The following is a 23,874-nucleotide window of genomic DNA, read 5'->3' on the forward strand; positions in this document are numbered from 1 at the left end:
CCCCTGTCAGACTGTCCCTTGAAAGCTTGGTACCATCACATGAGGTATACTAGCCTGATCTGAACACGGCATAATGTATACTTATATCAAAACATCACAGGGGAGTCAAGTGCTAGTAGCTCATGATGTAATCCTGTCTACTCAGCAAGCTGAGAAATGAGGATTACAGTTCAAAGTCAGCCAGGGCAGAAAACTCAGTGAGACCTTTATCTCCAATTAACCAGCAAAGAGCCAGAAGTGCAGTTGTGATTCAAGTCAGAGCAACAACCTTGAGTAAAAATGTCAAACGAGAGAATGAAGCCCTGAATGCAAGCCTCAGTTTGGCACAAGCACATGAAATGATTATACATAAAATATATAGAATAATATTTATTATGTAATATATATTATGTATTATATTTACACATTATATTTATAACATAGTATATGTAATCACAATATCCATAAATATGTACAATATTTTCAATAGGTTTAAGAAACAAAACAGATATACCAGGTTCCAGGACTATGAGTTGAAAGATATGGACAGATTTCCTCTTGGACACCATCTTCTGCAAATCTGAGTTTCTAAGAATTTTCCTTCTTAAATGCCATTTATCTACGGCTAATATCCAACAAAAAATAAAGAGCTCTGGTTCCTACCAAACTAATTTGTGTCACTACAACAGTGCAAATAGATGCTTTTCAAAGAGCTGCAAGGATTTAAGATTTCAATGTCTTTTCCTCTTGTAATGCAAACTTTCCAGAGCCTGCCTTTCATAATGTCCTTCGAAGTAATGCATGGCTCCAAATGACTTGACAGTTTCTTTTCATTTATAGACATCTAAGCATGTTTATAAAATTCCACTACTTCAAAATGCTTCCTTTTCTCAAACATATTTCCAGTTTCAAATTATGTGTTTATAGCAGTCTGCAATATATTATTTCTAAAGATAAACAAGTCATGAAACAAATGGACAGAAAAACTAGCAGCAGCATATCTCTACTGCCACACACAGACATCCTTTGCTGAGCTGTTTCCCACAATGAAAGCCCTAACCTGCCTGTAGAAGGCATGAATGGACCACTGGGAACAGGCTTTCCCTGCTCTCTGCATCCAAGAGAGAAGGACTACTAGTTCCTTTCAGACACCTTTGACTTAGTCCCTTAGAACCACCCCAACCTCCACTCCCATTCCCACCGGCCCTGCTAAATACAAAACTGCAGGTATTTTTCCTTTTTTTTTCCCCTTTTGAAAAAGCCTCTGGCTCCAACAATGATTACTTCTAAATCCTAGGACACAGTTGTAGTTTCCAAATTAAAAGGCAAAATTCTGAAAATAATGTTTCATGGCAGCTAAACTTCTAAAAATTAAGCCTTTCAAGTCTGTTTCTATTAATGCCCTGCTAACATGAAACATTCAAGAGGCTGAGGGATGATTTAAAGAGACCATTAGCCATTCTGAGCCTGTGAAACAGTTTCTACTGAGAAAGACTGACTCACCACTGAACAAAGACTGTATAGGAGGATATCCAAGTTGATATCTTGAAAATATCTAACCAAGATAGCACCAATGGCTGGTGGTTCACACCTGTAATCCTAGCTACTCCGGATGAGATCCTAAGTTTGAAAGCAGAAGTCCTCCGGTAACAGGTCCATGAGACTCTTACCTACAGTTAACCACCCCAAAAGCCAGAAGTGGAAATGTGGCTCAGGGGCCAGCTTGAAGCACAAAAGCTCAGAGACAGGGCTCCTGACCCTGTGTTAAAGCCCCAGAACCAGCACAGAAGCAAGCAAGTAAGCATGCTTGTGTGTGTGTGTGTGTGTGCACACACACACACACACTAATCACACTTGCAGGGGATATCCAGTGGTTCAAAACTGCCTGCCCACAAACAAGCTGTTCACAGGAGAAACACTGGATTCTGATTCAAATTGACAACTAGTAAACACTAAAGATCTGGATTTCAGGGAAAAGCTCTCACTGGGGAGGCCACCTACAGTTGAGCAAGACCTTTCCATAAGGAGAACTGTCAGATTTATGCAAAAACTCCAAAGGCTTTTTTCTCCACAGTCCCAAAACGGTCGTATTTCCTAGCAAAGTTCTAAACAGGAATAGGGGGAGGAGTGGATTTCCCCTTCCCTGTTCAGCTTTTTGGCCAAGCTTCTCTTAACTACATGAGGTTGTCCTTTTGCCCTGTATTGCAACAAAGATGAACAAGGATGTTTGTTTGTTTGTTTCTGAAATAAATAGAGAATCATTTCCCTTGCGTGTACAACGTGCCAAAGTTCATAACTAGCTGGGGGACTGCTGCTAATTGCAACGGATTCAACCATCATTTGCCACTGAGAAATACTGATAAGGTTCACAGTTGCATTTTACAATGGGAGTGCCCAATTCCTTATCTACTTACAAGTTTCCCATTCTCCATGCTCTGACCTCAACTAACTTATAGGGTGGGGGAATCCCCCCCACCGAAGACACCAAAGATGTTTCCCAGTTTCAAGGGTTTAGGAGAATATGACACACACGAAGATGATATACAGTGATTTGTTTTGGAAGCAACAGTTCAATTAATTAGAAATGGGCACATTACTAGGCGGCAGAGGAGGAAGTCCTTGGGAACTACAGAAGGCAGAAAGGGTCACCGGCCCTGACCAGAGGGTGATACGGGAGTTGGGACGGGGGTGGGGGGAGAGGAGGAGAGCTGCAGACCGAAGCCATCCAAGGATTCCCACCCAGGAGATCCAGAACTCCAGGCACCCAGCACCCAGGCAAGGGCAGCCAAAGAAACCGGGAGGCCGGGGACGCAGTTTCCATTAGAGGGCGCTCACTGGGTAATGCAACGAAACCAGCTCCAAACCCAGAAAAGCGATCCATAGGAAAAATCAAGTTTCCACTGCCAGACAGGGGGAGGATGCTGGAGGCTGCCGCCAGCCCTGCCTGCCGGGCCTGGGCCTGAGAGCTAGGAAGAAAGCAAACAGAAGGAAAGCCTCGACCCCCGCGGGCCCACGCCGCCCGGGGCCGAGCTCCGTGTCACACGCATCCTTCAGCACTCCAGTGCAGCCCGGATTAAAATGTCGTCTCCCCCTGCCCCATCTCCACAAGGCTCAGGACGCCCTCTGGGGAGGAGAAAGTCTCAGAGGGCTAGGATTCCAGCAGCCAGCACCCTGACATTTTTCGGGGGTGCGTCTGTGTCCCCCGCGGGACTGCTGGACGGCGTCTCCACGGAGGAGAACGGGTACCTCGCCCCAGTCGCCGCGGGGAGCATCGAACAAAAGAACTTTCACCAACTTTTCTCTCCGGACCTTCGCGGGTCTCTGAAATGGGAGCTCAGAATCCCCAAACTTGCACTCGGGAGAGTTGGAAAAGAGGAGGGGAAGGGAGGACGGGTTCCCCTCTCCACGCCCAAAGTTTCCAGGTCATCCCAAGGGCTGGCCGAGCGCGCGCAAGGAGCGCACCGGATCCCCAGCGGAGCCTAGCGTTGCTCGGGTCGCCAGACAGCGGTTCCCTCGGGTCCAGCAAAAGACTCCCCCGAAAGTGAGGAAGTTGGGGGTGACTTGGGCAAGACTGCTACTCTTAAGTGTGCACCCCCCATCCCTAGAGACCATGGAGCCCCCCCCAGCAATCCACGCTTTTCTGCGGGAAGAGAAGGGACAGTGGGGAAAGGGGGTGGGAGAGAGATCGCGTTTGTCCTAGACGACCCCCACACACACACCCGTCGCCCCTCCATCTGATCATGGAGCTCCCCGATTTCCCCCACCCGCTGCCCGGGGATCCCCCGCTCTGCGCGCGTGCCCCCGCCTGGGCTCCACTCACCGACTCGGCCGACACCAAGGCCACTAAGCCCAAGGTGAGGAGGATCCACGCGCGCTGCATATTCCCGGGGACCAGCTGCTCGCCGGCGCTGCGGGCGAAGTGGGCGAAGGGAAGATTCAGTCCTGCGCTCGGCGCGGGCCGCCTCGAGGGAACGGAGAGCCGAGCCGCCGCCGCAGCAAGCGCGGCTCCCGGGCTCCGAGCTGCGGGGTTTGAGGGGCGCTCGCTTTCTCCTGCGCCTGCTCCCGCCGCCCGCGCAGCGCCCCGGGGAACGCGGCGCCTTTCCCCCCCTTTCTTTCTTTTTCTTTCCTTTCTTTCTTTCTTTTTTCACTTGTTGGCTTTCTGCGCTTCCAGACGCCGAGTTGGGGCTCCCGAGAGGCTGCTCTTCTCGAGCTTCTTGATCGGCCGGATTGTGACTCCTCCGCGAATCCCTCCCCTGGTGGGGGATTCAGTTCGGGGATTTTTTTTTTCTTTTTTAAGGAACACAATTCAGTGGCTGGAAATGGAGCTGCGGCTTGAAGTTTGCGGGCGGAGCGGCGGGGGCGCGCGCGGTGCGGGGCCGGAGCTCCCGGAGTATCTGGAGAGCTGCGCCTCGGAGGCCGGCTAGTGGCTCGCGGGCCGCGCTCCGCCTCCTCCGCGCCGCCCCCTCCCGGGCCCGCCTCCTCGAGCTCCCCTCCCTCCTCCCTGCTCCCCTCCCTCCTCCCTCCTCCCCTCCCTCCCCCTCCCTGCCTCCCACTCTCCCTCCCTTCCGAGCCAGCCTGGGCAGTCGAGTGACTCCCAGATCAACCCGGGAGAAATTCCTCCCGGATTACAGCCCGATTGGCAGCTCCCGGGACCAGTGGGCGCCCGCGGCTCCGCGCTGTGGCTGCGCCCGCCACGCTCGAGCGCAGGCACGGGCTCCTTCTCCCGCTTCCTCCGCTAACGCTTCTTTCTAAAGGGTCGGATCGATCAGCGGCAAAGAATCCACAGCAATATTTCGCTTTTTGGAGATTAGGGCCAGTAAGTAGCAAGAAACGCGTGGGAGAGTTGAGAGAGAGCGAGAGCTAGAGCGAGCGAGCGAGAGAGACAGAGACAGACAGAGAGAGAGAGGAGAGAGAGAGAAACTTTATAATGTTCAAACGAGGTGAACTGCTCATAAATCACTGGTTTGTGAAATTTGCATTTTAAAAGACAAAAATGGGCCCCACACGCGCGCACATACACACACGCATGCACGCGCGCGCGCGCGCACACACACACACACACACACACACACACACACACAATCCTCCCCTCCCTCTCCCTCCTCTAAACCAAGGAAGGGCAGGATGGATCCTATCTACCCAGTATGAGCAGTTCCAAAGCGCATAATTTCATTAAAGGCTTGAATGGCATTTCTGCCTCACACAGAGTGCATGCCCCAGGGCAATTATTAGGCTCCATTTCCGCATACTGGTGTTCACATTTGGAAGCTACAAATAGGGCAATTTGATGAAAAATTGGCTAGAGACCCTGAATAATAACAAGCTAAAGAGAATTTCAAAGAAAGGAGGGATAAACTCCTCTCTAGCTTGAAGAAAATAATGCACTTGTATTTCTTGTGGTGGAGGAAATATTTGGTGATGAAGTGATGTGTTTGTTGCCTTTGGTATGTTGTGGAATGTGGCAAATGTATGTTCCCCTTCTGGCTTCTCCGCCGCCATTTTTTCCTCTCTGACTTCGAGAGTAAATGAATTGTGGATCTGTTTGCTTCTACAGTGCCCATTCCAAGAGATCAAGGGAACTTTCGGTCTTAGTCACCACTGTATTCTCATTTCTGATATGTAAAAACTACACACCAATACCTCTTGAAGAAATTTTGATGGAAAGCTCCATCTACATAAGAGCTGCCAGCCTTAATAGAGCCAGCCAACCACTGACTGAATCTGTGAGTGACAATAAATCTTCATTCTTTTAAAAAACAACAACAACAAGCAAAAAGAGTTGCTAGCCTTTAAGATACATGGCTGTAGACAAAGAAATAGGAGGTCAGGATCATTTTTGAACTCAAGTCTTAGAATAAAACACAGTTATTGGGGCTGGGAAGGTGGCTCACTGGTAGAGCACTTGCCTTGCATGCATGAGGCCCTAGGTTTGATTCCTCAGCACCACATAAGAAAAAAGCCAGAAGTGGCACTGTGGCTCAAGTGGTAGAGTGCTAGCCTTGAGCTGAAGAGCTGAGGGACAGCACCCAGGCCCAGAGTTCAGGCTCCACAACCGGACCCAAAATAAATAAATAAATAAAAAATAAAACACAGTTATTCCTTAACAGTGAGTTACAATGTCTTAGTAATCTATCACGGTCAGAAAACTCACAAAAGGAAATTTAAAAGGGACAATTATGTTTGTCTATGGGCTAATCTAAGACATGAACAACCAAAAAGAAGAACAGAAAAGGGTACATGGAATACAATGGAATATTATGCAGCAATTAGAAAGGACAAAATAATGGCATTCGCAGGGAAATGGATGGAACTAGAAAAATCACGTTGAGTGAGGTAAGCCAAGAGCACAGGGACAAATGGCACATGGTCTCCATGATATGTGGATGTTAAATCAAAAACATAAAGAGATATGGCAAAGTAAAATAAGACTCGAGAAACAAAAGAAGAAGAAGAAGAAGGAGGAGGAGGAGGAGGAGGAGAAGGAGAAGAAGAAGAAGAGCAGGAGGAGGAGGAGGAGAGGAGGAGGAGGAGGAGGAGGAGGGGGAGGAAGAGGAGGAGGAAGAGGAGGAGGGGAAAAGGGTAAATGGAGAAATGGAGGAGTGCACAAAGAAGGTTAGGAGCTGGAAGTGAAACATTAATGCTTTTCAGAGGCTGAGCTGACACCACTGAGCTGAGCCAATGAGGATCCCACTTGGGTTTTGGAAGATGAACTATGGCCATATTTGTGAAGATGGATTCTTAGTGTGTTGAAATGTTGTGAGAGGGGAGTTTTTGAAAGGAGGTTCCAAAGGAAAATGGAAGAACTTCAAGCCACTATATAGGTCCCCAAGATGGACCTAGTACACTTTCTAACCTTAAGGCAAGGCCACACTCCCACACCTAATTGTTCCCAAAGGTTAGGAATCCATCAAATAGTAGACTCTCAAAACAAAAAATAAGTAATGCCTTCATTTTTACAGTTATGGCTGTGTATGGAGCTTTCTCCTAACAGGGAATAGAGTGGCTCTGAGTCTGCTTGGGCACTGTGATAAAAAAAAAAAAAAAGTAAATGAATGAATGAATGATAAAGCTAGGTGCCCAGAGCTCACACCTATAATCCTAGCTCAGGAACTCAGGAGACTGAGATCTGAGGATCAGTGTTTGAAGCCAGCCCAAGATGGAAAAGTCCATAAAAGTCCATGAGACTTTACAAAAAGAGCTGTGGTCCAAGTGATAGAGCACTAGCCTTGAGGGGAAAAAAAGCCCTGAGTTCAAGCCCCAATCCTGGCACCAAAGCGGGGGAAATGAGCAGATTCATCATTGGAAGGATGCCGAAGATACTCTGCAAACCTGGCATTTATGAGACACTATGAAACTTAGTCTTTAAAGTTAGTTTTGCAGCATTGGTACTATATGCAGTACTGGAATTGGTACCGTTGTGAGGGTGAGATTCTGCAAGGTATATGTAAACAAACATTTAAGGTTTCATGTTCATATGCATCAACAGGTGTGGCAAGAGAGATGCTATGATAGTATACAAAACACATGAGATTGGCTATTAATAAAACATGTATAAAGGTAGGGGATAATAATGCATTCTCTTGATAGGTATGTGCCTACCTTTGCTTACTAAAAGATAAAACACCCACCTGCAGAATCTCAGAAGAGCATGGCATAGTAGTACATGCCTGTAATAGCAGCTCTCTGGATGCTAAGGTAGAGGATCATGAGTTTGAGGTCACCCTGGACTACATAGCAAGATCTTGTCACCACGTACAAAACACAGAGGAATCTCTGAAGAAAGTATATGAACTTCACAGACCACAGAGACTTAGAGACAGATAAATCGCAAAATAGAAATGAAAGCTACTGAAAGTTTTTAACCTGAGTTGGTACATTGGATTCTGCCCTAATGGCATCTACAACCACATTACAACCATGGAAAGACAAGGGCTTGGTCTCTAGGTTAGCTATCAGCATACTAAACCCTGTAAAAGGCAATTTTGTCACTTCATTTTCTGGACTGTTCCTACACTTGGGCTGTCATGGGAGATCTAGACTAGAAATCAATTTGGTAGTATCCACACAGACCAAATTCACTTGACAGATGATAGAACCTGGATGTAAGAGAAAATCTAGCCAGCCAGCTGTTCATTACCCATTGCTAATAATGGTGATTGAGTTGAGGCATGAGGAAAATCTCCAGGCAATCCAAAAATCAAAAAATATTTAGCCTCAAACTTTCCACTGTTGGTTTACCGCCACAGTTCTTTGCCAGAGAACTTGGTTCATTTGAGTTTTATAAACTCATAGAGTGCTAATGTTGAACCAAACTGTCTTGTTTCCAACATAAATTATGCCCTGAATGAGACAGAAGACAAAAAACATATGCCAGTTTCCCTAAAGATTCTCAAAAGGCTGGCAAAACACCTGTAACCCTAGCTACTCAAGATGCTGAGATCTGAAGATCACAAAAAGCCAGCCTAGGCAGGAAAGTCTCTGAGACTCATATTTCCAGTTAACCAGCAAAAACTGAAAATAGAGCTATGACTCAAGTGGTAGAGCACCAACCTTGAGAAAAAAACTAAGGGACAGCACGTAGGTTCTGAGTTCAAGTTCAAAATGGACTACTAGCACCCATACACCGCCACCCCCTACACACACAAAAGCTAACAAACTTGACATTCAACAAATGTGTGCCTGACCTGCCATACTTCACCACAATCTAGGTACTCACTGAGTAGGCATACAAATTTCCTTGAACCGTGATAGAGCAGATACCCTTGTACAGGGGGTTGTAATACATGCCTGTAATCTCAGCAACAGGGAAGCGGAAGAAGACAGACTACAAATTCAATGCTAGCCTGGGCTAGAGTGAGATACAGTTCCAAAAATATCACAAGCAAAGAGTTGTTCTTAAATCATAAGCCTACAATTAAGATGTATGACAAATTCATCCTAAAATTAGTAATGATGCTTTAAAGAAAAACATTTTTATAAAATGTCATATGTTTAAAATATATCATTCGTCAAACGTTTTTCTAAAGAGATGGATGAATTTAGGAATGTACCAGTTATCTTCAAGTTATTTGAGCTGGGCAGGAAAATTTCATCATGAATAACTTTCTATAAAATAATAGTCCTAGAAAAAATAGATAAAACAGGAATGGTGGCACTCACCTGTAATCCAGCTCTTGGAGACAGAGGTAAAAAGGCCAAGAGTTTGAATCCAGCCTGGGCTACATAGTAAAATCTGTCTCACACACACAAAAAAAACCCCACAACACAAAAAAATGCTTACAAAATAACGATTATATATGTATACACATTTATGTCTTATAATATATTGTTTGAAATATGTACATATTATGGAATGACTAACTCAAGCTAATTAAAACACACATTTTTTCTCACAAAGTCACTTTTTTGTAGTAGGAACACTTAAAATCTACTTTTAGTAATTTTAAAGGATGTGATATATTGTTTTCACTGTGGTAACAATAGATCTTCCAAACGTATTCCTTTTGCCTAACTGTAAATTTGTCTCAATTGACTCACCTTTATTCCTGCTCCCTTCCCCCAGTTTTTGGTAACCACTGTTCTATGCTCTACTTCTGAGTTCAACTTTCTTATGTTCTGCGTAAAAGTGAGATCATCTATTTGTCTTTCTGTATCTGACTCATTTCACTTAACAGAAAGTTGTCCAAATTCATCCATGTTCGAAACAGGCTAGATAGGATTCCTCTGTGTGTGTGTGTGTGTGTGTGTGTGTGTGTGTGTGTGTGTGTGTATGTGTGTCTATACAGATATTCATCAGCTATTTTTGTTAACCTATTTATCCACTGGTATATGATCATTCTTTTATCATTACAGGGCTATTACTTTAATGATAGTCCTAAGTTCCTTCATTCATTATTCTCTATGTGAAGAGTCCTATATACTCCATACTGAATTATCCCAAACCTCCCTGCTCATAATTGTATAGACTAGGGCTGGAAGTAAGAGGAGGCAATTAATGAATGACAGTCAAGTTAGGCTCCCATTTGGAGACTAGCTTCCATTGCCTTGGAAGTCTTTCAGAGCCAAAGGTTGATCTGCAATGGAAAGAAGGAGACAGGAAAAGGTGTGACTCCTGAATAATGTGGGTTTCTGATTTCTTTTTTATTTCCTTTCCTAGTCTCTTTTTTTTGGGGGGGAAGGGGGTCCGGTCGTGGGGCCTGAACTCTGGGCCTGGGCGCTGTCCCTCAGCTCTTCAGCTCAAGGCTAGTGCTCTACCACTTGAGCCACAGCACCACTTCTGGCTTTTTTCTTTTTGCTTATGTGGTGCTGAGGAATTGAAGTCAAGGCCTCATGCATGCAAGGCAAGCACTCTACCACTGAGCCACCTTTCCAGCCCATCCTTTCCTAGTCTCTTTTGAGTCCTGGATCAATTTTCTTCCTTTAAGATTTACTGTAAGATATTTACTATAAGATACTTTGGTATCCTTAAAGAAAATTCCTCCTTTTTCCTTAGCTCATTTAAAAGGGCTTCTGTTCTGGTAAACAAATAATCTCAGAAAAATGCCGAGAGAAAAATGAGGCAGAATTGTGATTCCCTGATCATCATTCCAAATACAGAGAATTCTTGCCAGTTAATGTTTGTGAGTCATGGACAGGTAAAGAGCAATCTTGATGAGACAAACTGCTGTTGAAAATATTTACGTCTCCAGAACTGCAGAAATCAAAAAATATTTTTTCAAGAAAAAAAGGTGTGTTCTTTAAAGAAAAAGATTTTCATTATTGAATTATCTTGAGAGAAGTGTTTAACATGTGAGTAAGGTTACAAAGTTGAGCAGAGTATAGATACTTTCCTGAACAGAATTGTGTCAATACTGGGATTTCCTACAAGTTAACATCAGAAATGGCTTTACTGAAAATGTTGCTGAAAGATCTAGACAGAAAAATCCAGATGTGTAAAGTACCACTATGTTTTTTCAGTTGATAGAATGAGAACAAGTAGGAGACTTGTTAGGTAACAACAAACATCAGGATACTGAATTCAGGATTATCCATTTACAGTTAGGGGTTGTCTGCTCCCTACAGTGGTTAAAGCTTCAGGCTTTAGAAACAGAAGGGCTGGGGCTTGAATCCCAGTTCCACCTCTTACTCACACCTGACCAGGTCTCTGAACCTAAGCTTCATTCTTTATCTGTGCCATGGATAACTTAGGGTAAATGTGGAGAACGGCTAAACTAATGACTCAAAGTATTTAATAAGTTGCCTTGCACATAGTGAGCTTTCCATAAATGCCAGTGGTGATTTATTAGTATTTCCTCTCAATAAATGTCAGTGGTTATAAATGCCAGCACAGTTATTGTTTTCTCTGCCTGCAATAACCTATCTGTACTTTCAACTCTCTTTATATACCAAATTCTTAACTTTTCTCTTGAGTGTCAGTTTAGAAATGTCTCCATTAGCAAATATCTGACTGTCTTGTATGGGTCACACACTTCCAGAAAGCCTTTCCTGATCCCCCTAGATTGGATAACAGACCTTTCAGATAATTAATACTCACCTACTAACTGTAAGCTAGGATAGAATAGTGTAAAGTTTGCTCTTAGAAATATATCCTTACAGTCTGTAATTACTCAATAGTGTTAGGAAAAACATGGGAAACAAAAGTATACCGTACACCATTTTAAGATAAAAGTACTATAACAAATTTAAAACAAAATAGACCCCTAGATAAATAATTCTTTAAAAAAAAAAAAGATCTTAGCCAGAGCTGTGGAGCATGCCTATAATCCTAACTACATGAGAGATAGAGAGCAGGAAAATCACAGTTTGAAGCCAGTCAGGATCAAAAGGTAACCTCATTCAATTAATAAGCTGAGCATGGCAGCATATACCTGACATCCTAGTTACACAGGAGGCCTAAGTTGAAGGATAGAGCTCTAGGTCAGCCCTGGCCAGATTTTATCAAAACTCTTGGAATATAACTAAAGCAAAAGGGGATATAGCTCAAGTGGTAGAATGAGTACTTGACCAGCGAGTTTGTGAGAGACTGAGTTCAAATCCCAATACTGAGAGAGAGAGAAAAAACGATTATAGTCAGTCATGATAGTACACTCCTGGAATCCTAGCTAACACAAGAGTTAGAGTCACAGTAGCAGAAGAACCACAATCTGAGGCCATCCCAGGGAAAAGTCTGAGAACTTCTCTGAAAAACAAACTAAAAAGCAAAAGAACTTGGGATGTTGCTCAAGTGTTAGAGTACTTCAAGCACTAGTCCTTGAGTTTAATCCCCAGTACCATACAAAAAAATTAAACAACAAACAAATGATCTCTTTGATTTTAACTAGCAATGAGGTAATGCTTCTAAAAGGAAGAAAAGCAATCTTTCATGGTCCCGGAACTCAAATGTCTACTTATTCTTGTAGCTATCAGTAGTGCAGTGACTAAGAGTTATTTGCCATTCTCTACAGATTTTATTCCAGTTCTACATTTCAAAGGCAGCTTGTCCTCCCACCCAGCCCTACTCCTCGTTAATATACCCCAACATGGCCTAGGTAAGTAGTGTATAGGAATTATACCCCATTTTTCCTCTCTGCTCATATAACCCTGTGTGATTACACACATATACACATGACACACGCATGAGGCATTTGGGTTGTTTCGTTTGTTCTTGTTTAACAAAATTGAGATTCCCTAGACGTACTTTCTTCATCGTGTAGAAATCCCTCCAAGTCATCTGACAGTTCATGATCTTCTTTTTTTTCTCAGTACTTGAGATTGAACCAAGAACCTTCAATTCAAGTGCTCTACCACTTGAGCCAGGCTCCAGTTCTTGCACTAATTTTGTCTTGGCAGTTCTCTCCCTACAACCCTCTTAACCTCTCTTTCGCAAGTAGCTGAGATTATAGGCATATACTACTCTACCTGGTTCCATTTATGTTCTTAATCACATCTTGGTATAAATAGTTCATATTTTTGTGTATATGTGTATGTATGTGTGTTGGGAGGGGAGGGTACTAGAGATCAAACCCATGGCCTCAGCCATGCTTGGCAAGTGCTCTACCAAGCTATATCCCCAGTTTGATATTTTGTACTTGATCCAGCCATTTCTGTTTCCAGTTGAGCTTCCAGTGACTACAAACAATATTAGAGGAAATATCTTTGAGATATTTCTTTAAGAACTAGTGAATTAGCCGGGTGCTGGTGGCTCATGCCTGTAATCCTAGCTACTTGGGACATTGAGATCTGAGGCTTGCTGTTTGAACCCAGCCAGGGCAGGAAAGTCTGTGAGACTCTTATCTCCAATAAACCACTCAGAAAAGGCCAGAAATGGTGCTCTGGCTCATGGTAGAGCCTTGAGCACAAAGAGGCTTAGGGATAGTGCCCAAGCCTTGCAAACCTCAGGACTGGCACACACACACACACACACACACACACACACACACACACACACACAAACACACACACACACCCCTAATGAATTTCTTTCTGTGGGCTACATTCTCAAGAGTGAAATTGTTGGGTTGAAAAGTATAAGTATTTTTAATCTTATAGGATGTTTCTTGACAGTTTTATAACACAAAGTTTTTACTCCTCCCCCAGTTTTATGTAGAATATCCTTTCATTTCTCCACATGCAGCCAGCAATAGGTGTTAGCTTTCACCCATCCAGTTTGATAAGCTTGCAGTGATGACACAATGTTCATATGATGTGCCCTTTCCTGGCACCTAGTGCTTTACAGTATTTTGTCATAGTTAGTGCTACCTGGAATTGATCTTCTGTGACTTTTCTATTCCAATCCTTTCTCTGTCATTCTACATGATAACGTACCGTCTTCTTGGAAGAACTTGTTTAATTTGTGTTCATAGGGCTATGCTATGAATCACCTTGTGTATATTCTCATATTGATTTCTGACATTTCCAATTTGGTATTCCATCCACCGAACTGTTTTGATATTCCATCCACTGTACTGTTTTGCTATTCCCAAGTCATAAATTATTCACATGATGACCATGACTGCATGTACCCAAGCCAGTCTCACTGCATTCTCCAACCACACACTGATGGTTATTTTTTCCATGCCTTTCTTGGACATTTAGGGTTTTTTTTTCATTCACATAAATTCTAAGGATGTTTTAGGCAATTAAAATGACCCATTTTTGGATTCCATTTGGAATTGAACTAAATTTATAGATTGGTTGAGGAACAATTAACATTTTTTATGCTATTAAGTCATCTCAAACCAGAAAATGTTATACTGAGTGCAGATCTTCTTTAAATGTCTGCTCATATGACTTTCCTATGAACTTCTTGTTACATAAATTCCTATTGTTTTGTTAGAAAGGATGTATGTCTGTTATTCCAGTATTTGAGAGGCTAAGAAAGGCAATAGGGTTGGAGGCCAGCCCAGTCTTTGAGACCCTGTCTCAAAGAAAAAAATAGGAGTTTTACTACAATAAGCTTATATACTTGTGATTTCTCTTGCATGAATCTTTCAGTTTAGAAATTCAGCTCTTTTTCCTCAAGTAAAAGGTTTCTTATTTGAAAACTTTTTACATTGTTTTCTGTCTTATAATCTATTTCTCTCTCTCTCTCTTGAATTGTTATTATTTGTCTACTAAGTGGTCTGAATAGAAATCCTCCAAATCTTATCTGTCATAATCTCCATTTGAGATTGGCTTGATCATGCTCATCATGAATTTCCACTAATTCACATGTAAACAGTAGCAACTATTTGATACTTCATTCAATTCTTGATTTCTTCATTGGGAAATATTTTTTATTATCTGTGCTTTTAGTCTTCATTTAATAAATTGTTCTTATTATTTCTTTGCAAATATGCTTGAGCTCTTGGGTGTATATTTAGTTTCCAACCTTGTTTTCATCTGTCTTTTATAATAGTTTCATTCCCTTGGCTATGTGTTTGCATTGTTCTGTCTGTTTTTCTCTCTCTGGCTGCCAAAGGCCAAGAGATGGGATTATTGCTGGTTGGGTGAAATGACATTCCATTGTCTGGATGTACCACAGTTTATTTATCTATTCAGCTACTGAAGGACATCTTGCTTGTGTCCAAGTTTGGGAACTTATGAACAAAGCTTTTGCAAGCATCCATGTTCAGGCATTTATGGGAACATTGTTTTTCAGTTACTTGGATAAATACCAGGAAGTATGGTTTGTGGGTTATGTGGCCTTCGTGTATTCACTGGTATTTGGTGTTTTGGCCGTTCCAATAGGTGTACAGTAGCTCTTAATCAGGTTGATTTTCTTGTTGAATTTTAAGAGTTCTTGGTACATTTTGGATGAGAATCCTTTGTTGGATATGTCTTTTGCATGTATTTTATCTTGATATTTGAGAAAGTCTCTCAAGACTTCTCCTCTAGTTAATATGTTGAGACTTCATCCCCAATGTGACAGAATAGGGCAGTAGACCCTTTGAGGGGTGATTGGGTCATGAGGACACAGCCCTCATGAATAGAATGAGTGACTTTTATAAAAGAGACCCCAACTCTCCTGCCATATAAGAACACAAAACAAAAAATGGCCACCTGGCTGGCAACATGATCTTATGTTTTCCATAATGGTAAGAAATTAAAATAAATAAATGTTGTGTTACTTAGAAACTTACCTATAAGCTACCCAATATATTGTATTTTTGTGACAGAAGCCCAAATAAACTCAGAAAACCAGAAATGTGGCAGCAAGGTTCAACCAATGTGAATCTAAATCACACTGAGACAGTCCTTTTCATTCACCAGAGTGGCTATAATCAGACTGACAGACAGGGATTCGTTTTCATCATCCTTAGTCCATACAGCTATCTTTTTATTTATTTTTAATTTGCTTTTGTTAAATTATTAAATGAATGTCTGTGAACCTGCCCTGCATATCTAAGAGCTACAGCTATCCCAAGTTTCAAACTTACCTGTGTACTCTTTTCCTCAACTCCAAAAACAACTCTTTCTTGAGTTTTATGTTCATCATTTTCACATGTACTCAAACAATATGTTGTTTAGTTTTGCTTTTTTTATATCTCAGGCATGTTATTCTCATTCCCCATTATGTTACCAAAATTCACCCACATCAGTTTAGATAGCTGTAGTTCACACATTCTATTGAGTAAATATGTCACAGAATAATTTATCTATCTTGCTAGTAGTAGGAACATCCATCAGAATGAATGTTCAAGCAATGCACAAGTATATGCCTAGAAGTAGAATTGCTGGGTTACAAGAGATGAAATTGTACAACTTTACAAGATGCAATAATGCCAAGTTGTTTTCCAAAATAGCGGTAGCAATTTCCATTCCTGCTTACAATGTACAAATGATTCTCTTGAACTACATCTTTTCCTGTATTTGGTATTGTCAAATTTTTTATTTTTGCCCATTGAGAGAGTGCAAATTGATATTTCATTGTGGTCTTGATTTTCATTTCCCTTTTTAGTAATAATCTGTAATATCTCTACAAATGGTTTTTGGTCATGTTATTTTTTATGAAATCCCTGTTTATTTCTTTTCTTTGTTTTTCTGTAAGGTTGCTGGTCTTTTTATTATTAACTTGAAAGAGTACTCTGTACTCTAATAAGATTATTTTCTATTAGATATATTACCACTATTTTCACTCCATATATAACATAAATCTTTACTTTTTGATCGTCTCTTTTGATGAGAACTGATTATTTTAATGTAGCTAAATATATAAGGTTTTTTTCTCTTTTGTGGACAACATACTTTGATGTCTTGTTTTAAGAATCCATGATCAGAATTGTATTCACTTATAAAATCTAAGACTAGAAGTTTTTGCATTTGGCATATAAATCTTTAGTGAATTGAAAATTGATTTTCCAATTTGGTATGAGGTAGGGATCCAATTTCATTTGTTCCTGTTGCTTTAAAATAATCATGTCTGCCTTCAAGTGGCTCTGGTAGGAAGAATGACAGCCTAAGAACGCCTCTCACTCTGAATTTTTTCACTAGAACCAAGGAGGAGATGACCATGTCAAACTTTAGTGAAAACACAAATATAAATTACTGCCCAGAGATTTGTTATCAGATGGTAGGAATAGGAAGGGTCTTCAGAGTTCTAGAATTTATCACTCACCCTCCATAGATGCTTCAACTAAATTACCCAGGACAAGTCATTATCTGACTCATTTTAAGATTATCTCTGAGAAAATATTTCTCATTCCAACCTTTGATTGTTTTTATCAGAAAGTTTCCCTTTTTCTCAAATGAAGAAATAAAAATGGCAAAGAAACACATGAGGAAATGTTCATCATCCCTGGTGGTGAAGGAAATGCAAATAAAGACAACCCTGAGATACCACCTTACCCCAGTCAGAATGTCCCACATCCACAAATCAGCCAACGACAAATGCTGGAGGGGATGTGGAGAAAGAGGAACCCTATTACACTGCTGGTGGGAATGTACACTTATACAACCACTTTGGAAAGCAGTCTGGAGGGTCCTTAGAAAGCTAAAGATTGACCTCCCTTACGACCCAGTCATACCACTTCTAGGCATCTACCCTGAACAACAGGAACCAATATACAAGGACACGTGCACCTCCATGTTTATTGCAGCACTGTTCGCAATAGCTAGGATATGGAAACAACCTAGGTGCCCCACCACAGATGAATGGATCCAAAAATTGTGGTATCTATACACAATGGAATATTATGCAGCCATTAGAAATGACAAAATAATGGCATTTGCAGGGAAATGGATGGAGCTAGAAGGAATCATGTTGAGCGAGGTAAGCCAAGAACGAAGAGACAAACGGTACATGGTCTCCCTGATAAGTGGATGCTAAATCCAAAAGGTTAGGTGATATGACAAAACTAACAGGACTTAAGAAACAAAGAACTCCCGCTCATCTGGTTGAACCACTACTAAATATCCTCATGCTGCTGATCACAAATATGGTATATAACATGTGAACACTGTTATATATTACAGACTGTGGTAGACAATTTGCTCCAGGGAAGTTAGAATGAACTTGTGACTTTGAAATTATGTAATCATTTAATCACAATCAAAAAAAAAAAAAAAGAACCTCGGGGAAGGGAGGGAGGGAGGGGATGGTAGGGGGAAAACAATGGAGGGGGTAACAATGTTCAAGAAGAAGTGTACTCATAACCTCACTCATGTAACTGTAACCCTCTGTATAGTAGCTTTACAATAAAAAAAAAAAAATCCAAGTGACTTTCAAAAAAAAACAAAAAAAAACAAAAAAAAATAAATAAATAAAAGCTTTGCTTAACTTTTAAAAAAAAAAAAAAAAAAAGAAAGTTTCCCTTTGCTTACTCATAAAACCATGCTCAATTCCTTTATCTTGAGCCCCTACAGGAAAATAATTTCTTATGTTGCAGTGATAATTTGCATGTGTATCACAGATCTCCCCAAATATCATAAGCCTAAATTAGTTTAAATTAACATTGTAAGTAAAAGTTTGGAACCTGATTCTACAAAACTTTTATTATCCTCTCTTATTTGCCTTATTTACCTCTCTTTTGGATCATATGAGAGTACTAAATGGGTCATAAGATTAGCAAAGAGAATACTGATGGTTCCTTTTTAATGTTTTTCAATTGTAAAGTTTACACTCAGTTTCATCTTATTTAAGCCTAATTCTATTTATTGTTGACCCTGATGAACCTTCAGAAGGGAATAAATTGACTGTCAGAGTTGAAAACACTAATTTTTCAACAATAAATACAACAGGGGCATAAAAATGAAATTAGAAACTATGAATTGAAATCAAATGCTAAGGTTTTTAGATAATAGGAAAACAAAGGACAAAAATAAATTAGTGATGGTTCCATGTTAGCCTACCAATGTGAATAATTAAAATGAGAAAGCCCTTCTTGCGATTCAAATGCAAAGTGTTACTCTTAGATGTATATTTTATTTGTTAATAAAAGTGATACATTTCTTTTTACTTATCAAATATTATAATAAGAACAAGCTGGAGAAACCTATGCAAACCTTGTCATCTTAAGAAAAGCCATACATTTGTCATCTCTTCCTATTTTATTCTTACATTTCCTCCTGTTAAAATATTATTCTGGGTAGCTCTCAGTGTGTTTGCCTTTAGTATTCTCAGCAAAGATCTCTTGTCATGTGCTGAAGGGTTAACTTTTTAAAACTTGGGGCATGAATTACAGTTCTTCTGTATCTTTTCAGTGGTCTCCAGGTAGAACTAAGTAGTAAGTCATAAAGACACACAAAGACACAGGTGCCTTTGTTAATGATGGTTTCATGGCCTTGGTGGACAACAGGAAGCAGTAATACATGCATAGAGGCAAGGACAGGGGGAAGATGTATAAGATTTAACTTTTTCATCTTTTATTGTTATTAAAAGGGTAATTTCTTTTTGGATAATGTCACTCCTTCCCTTGCTCTCTCCCAGCTTTTCCTTCCCAGACCCATTGTATAGTTCATTTTCAACACAGTGCCTAGTGAGTACCACTGCTGCATTTGTCTACCCTGTGTCCCTCCATTTCTGTGCCTCTCTTTACCCTCCCAAAGACAGATAAACGAACAAACAAGACCAAAAGAAAAGAAACAAAAACAGCAACAAAGGAAAAAGCTCTTGCTTCTATTTCCTGGAGTTCATTTTGATAAATACTATTTGCATGAACAGATGCACATAGTGATTGTGCCTTTGTGTTTTTCTCCTAAGAATATCCTCCACTGCTCTCACTGTGTGGAATGCCTGGAGTCCTGTTATTTGTCATGACCCAGAGGATTTTAGATCTAGCTTCCACATATGAGAGAAAAATGCACCATTTGTCTCTCTGAACTTGGCTTACCTCACTTAACATGATTTGTTGTAGGTTCATCCATTTCCCTGCAAATGATACAATAGTATCCTTTGTTTTTTAATTAAGTTACTTTATTGTTATTATAAAGGTGGTGTATAGAGGGATTACAATTACATGAGTCAGGTAATGAGTGCATTTCCTTTGGTCCAGTGTCTTCTCTTCCCTCATTCTCTCCCAGTCCCTCCCGGTCTCATCTCCACCTGTAAGTTGTGTCTTTCCCTTTCATTAGTGTCCAGTAAGCTCCAGTGCTGAACTTTTCACGCTTTTCCCCCTCCTATTCTGTATTCTTTCCAATGGCGGTGTAAAATTCCACACTTTTTGTGTATAGGTACCACAGTTTTTTGATCCATTCATTTACTTAAGATTTAATTTTTATTTTGTCAGAAACTCTGCTATGTAGTCTAGTAATAGATGAAGGTTTAACTGAGGCTGAGGCTAAAACATATTTCAACACTTTTTTTTTTTGCTGGTCCTGGGGCTTGAACTCAGGGCCTAGGCATTGTACCTGAGCTTCTTCTACTCAAGGCTAGCACTTCACCACTTGAGCCACAGCACCAGTTCTGGCTTTTTCTGTGCGTGTGGTGCTGAGGAATTGAACCCAGGGCCTCATGCATGCTAGGAGAGCGCTCTACCACTAGGCCCCGTTCCTAGTCCCTAAAACACATTTAAATGTTGAAAATGACTAACAAACGAAATCTACAGACTACATTCTCTGGGAATTAGTTAATGGACTACAAATTATATTTCGTCTTTGCTTTGTGTTCAAAGATGTGTACTAACAACTCTTTTCTCCAATAAAATTGGAAACTAAACAGGCTCTTCAAGGTTGAGATCAAAGGGCTTCTTGCTTATACTATGACATAAATGTGATGAATTTTGAATAAATCATTCTATTTTTCATCTGGTTTTGTCAGCGTGCTAAGTGGGAGTTACCAACACATTTTACATGGTTTTATTTGATATAAAAATAGTTCACTACGATTAAGTACTGCATGATGGGTTCATTAGCTCAAATCCTCATTTCTCCTTTAAGAATCTGTAAACCATCTGAGTTCTGGTCCATCCTTAGTTTAGATGCATTCTAAGTTTAGACCTAAAAAGAGTGAAATATGGAAGGAAAAAAAGCTCAGCAAAGGAACATCAATAACTATATTTTTAGAGAGAAATGAAAGGAAAGAATGAAACTATTCTCTTCTGTTCTAAGTTTCAACTTTATGCTTCAAAAACACAAACGTAATAAAACTATCTTGGAGACTTTCTATGCAAAAGTGTTGAAATGCTGTAGATTCTAGGCGGGAAAGTGACAGAGGACAGGTAAGGAGCAGTTTATGCTCTCCTCTTCTCTGTCTCACCTTGTGGTTTCACTGTATGTATTATTTTGCAGTCCTGGGAGTGACGCTCAGAGCCTCACAGGTTCAGCAAGTTACGCCTCCTGCCAATCTGTGCCACCTGTGACCTGTAGGCACCTCTGGTTCCTGGGGGAAGATACACTGCCTTTCAGCTGGCAGCGGCTACTAGCTTCTCCAATGGCACTGTGACCCCCTGGTGGCACACAGGACTACGGGAACCTGGGGCCCTCCCTGAGTCAGCTTGGTGCAGTTCCCACACTTCACTTGGTTTATGTTTTTTGTTCCTGGTGACTGTTCAGAAAACTTAGAAAGGCGGTGGGTAAAAGGGAAGGACATAAAGAAGCAAATGGTTGGTGGAGAGTTGCTAATGACCATTTTTCTTGTCCTCTTCAGTGGCAAATGATTGCTCATTGTTCACTGCTCCTTTCATTGAACATTTTTATGTCCTAGGGAGGATGCTATCCTGTAGATTTATGCGGAGGACCTCAATAGAGCATACAGTCAGTGACTTTTTCAGCGAATCTGTCTGGTTTTTTAGTGAATCTAAGAAGCTATGTTCTTCAGCTCCCACAGTCGCTTTCCAATCGTGGTAGTTCCCTTGGGTTTTGTTTAAGGTATCTGGGGGTGGGAAGGGGCAGTATTTGCATGGATGATGTGGGAGAGAAGAGTCTAAATGAGATAGGAGTTGTTTTGGACAGTGAGGAAGTCAGAAGGGAACTTATATGTATAATATCTGTTTATATTTATATGTATAAATTTATGTATATAGTATATCACTTGAAGAAAATAAAGCAAGACAATGCTATGAATGGTTGACATGTCTTAAATTTTAATGGTTTGTCTGGTGTCTCTCTCTTTTCATAACATACTTCTCTTAGAAACGTTTATTCTGTTTTTCTGCGCAACAAAAATTGGGGCTTTTTAGTTTTACTTTTAAGATCTAGGCCATAAGGAGGCCTTAAGGGGTAGAAGTGTTATTGCTTTTCTTTTTCTTTTTCTTTTTTTTTTTTTTTTTTTAAGGAAATGCATACTTTGTAACAACTAAGGTTGGGTTGAAAATAGCATTGCACATTCCATCTGCACAAAATACAATGACATTTGAAGGTGAAGGTGGCCAGGGAACAAAGCTTCTGTAAGCAGTGCTTTTCAATTAGGTATGCCTAGGCCAAAGCTTGGCACAGCTCATTCCCAAAGGCCTCCAACCCCAGTGCCTCCTTTCTCTACCATCCCATAGCTCCGTATGGGCTCCTGCGCATCTATCATGGGCTCTAAACAACCTGACTAAATGTCTTGGAGTCTTTAAAACCCAATTTAGCTCAGATCCCCTAGAAGGAGAACCCATGAGAGAACTTCACATGCGCAGGACATGTGGACAAGAGCAGGGTCTCAGGAGACCCCTATAGGGTGGTGGAAGCAGCAAGAGAGGGAAGAGGAAGGACTTCCACCAGATTCTCTTAATCTCTGGAGCATGAATTATGCAGCAGTGGGTCCTGCCCTGAGACAGTAAACAGGACTTTTATAGCCTGCCTCAGAGCTCCTGGCCCCTGGTGAGCGCACCTCAACTCCATAGGGACTTCCACTATGCAAAGGCAAATGGGTCCTCTGGATACAGAGGTGGGGGTGAGCCTTTAGCTTCAACACCTACAGAAGCTTCCTACATCAACCAACAGACACCTTCATCTGCTTCAGATTGGCATGGGGAGTTCATGCTTTCAGCATAGGTGAAACATTATGGGATAGAATTAACTGACATACAAAGAGATTGGTGACTGCCTGTATTGTGGGGTGAGTCCCCTTGGCAGAAATCTGCCAGTGACAGATGTGTGGATTAAACTGAGAAACAAAGTGGGCCAGCATGATCTAATCCAGGCATAAATTAAGGAGAGGCTATTAACCACTAAATACAATGACAACTAATACATAGACTGCAGAGTGCTCACAGTATGCCAGGCACTGTTGTAAGCCCTTTGCCTAACGGAGTAGATTTAATCCTCACAAAAACTGGGTGAGGCCGATACTATTTTTAGTCCCAGTTTACAGATAAGGAAATCTATGCACAGGATAGTTACTAATAGTTACTAATTGGCCTGCGTTTTGAATCCAACTGGGCTTTGCTAAGTCCTGTACTCAGTGAGCTCCCTGTAACCCCATTACCACCTCCCCAATTCACAGTTCCATTACCACTGCCAAGCAAGTGAGTATGGGTATGCATTAGTTTTGTGTGGCTGCTGTAACAAAATACCTCAAACTGAGTGATTTACAGCACACATCTACCATCTTCCCATTCTGGAAGTCAGAGTCTTTAACTGGGGTATCTCCAGCCAAATTCATGTAGTCATTTGTTCAGTCTGTCATTCATTTAACATTTATTTCCCACACACCACAGACTGTTGCATGAGAGAGAAATCATCCTCTGTTGTGCTTGAGACATTTTACATTTAAGGGCCAATTTGCTAAGGGCCTAGATAATTCCAGCCAATACAAATAAGTTCAAGAATGCAGTACTCAATGTGGCAAACATAGGCCAATTCCTCCAAGTCAGAATGCCTTCCATCACAAGACTTATTATTTAGGTTAGATTATTTTCAATTTATAAACATTATAATGAAATATATATAACATGAAATTGGCTACCTAAACCATTTTTAAATGTAGGGTTCAGTACTGTTTAATGAATATGAATATTCATATTTGTGTACAATCAAGCTCTAGAATTATTTCACTTAGAAGAATGTTCTGAAGATTTA

The 23,874-nt window shown here is 41.0% G+C and overlaps 1 protein-coding gene across 1 annotated transcript in view; it reads right to left on the reverse strand.

The window, feature by feature from the left end:
- The window catches only part of Sdc2 (syndecan 2), a 143,316-nt gene that overhangs the window by 106,254 nt on the left and 13,188 nt on the right, over positions 1-23,874 (reverse strand). Inside the window, exon 3 of the mRNA XM_042672908.1 lies at positions 3,800-4,104. Coding sequence (XP_042528842.1) covers positions 3,800-4,104 — 305 coding nt within the window. The remainder of the gene's footprint in view (positions 1-3,799; positions 4,105-23,874) is intronic.

This window comes from Dipodomys spectabilis, unplaced genomic scaffold (assembly GCF_019054845.1).
Source record: "Dipodomys spectabilis isolate Male_0828 unplaced genomic scaffold, ASM1905484v1 ptg000783l, whole genome shotgun sequence".
Classification (NCBI taxonomy): Eukaryota; Metazoa; Chordata; class Mammalia; order Rodentia; family Heteromyidae; genus Dipodomys; species Dipodomys spectabilis.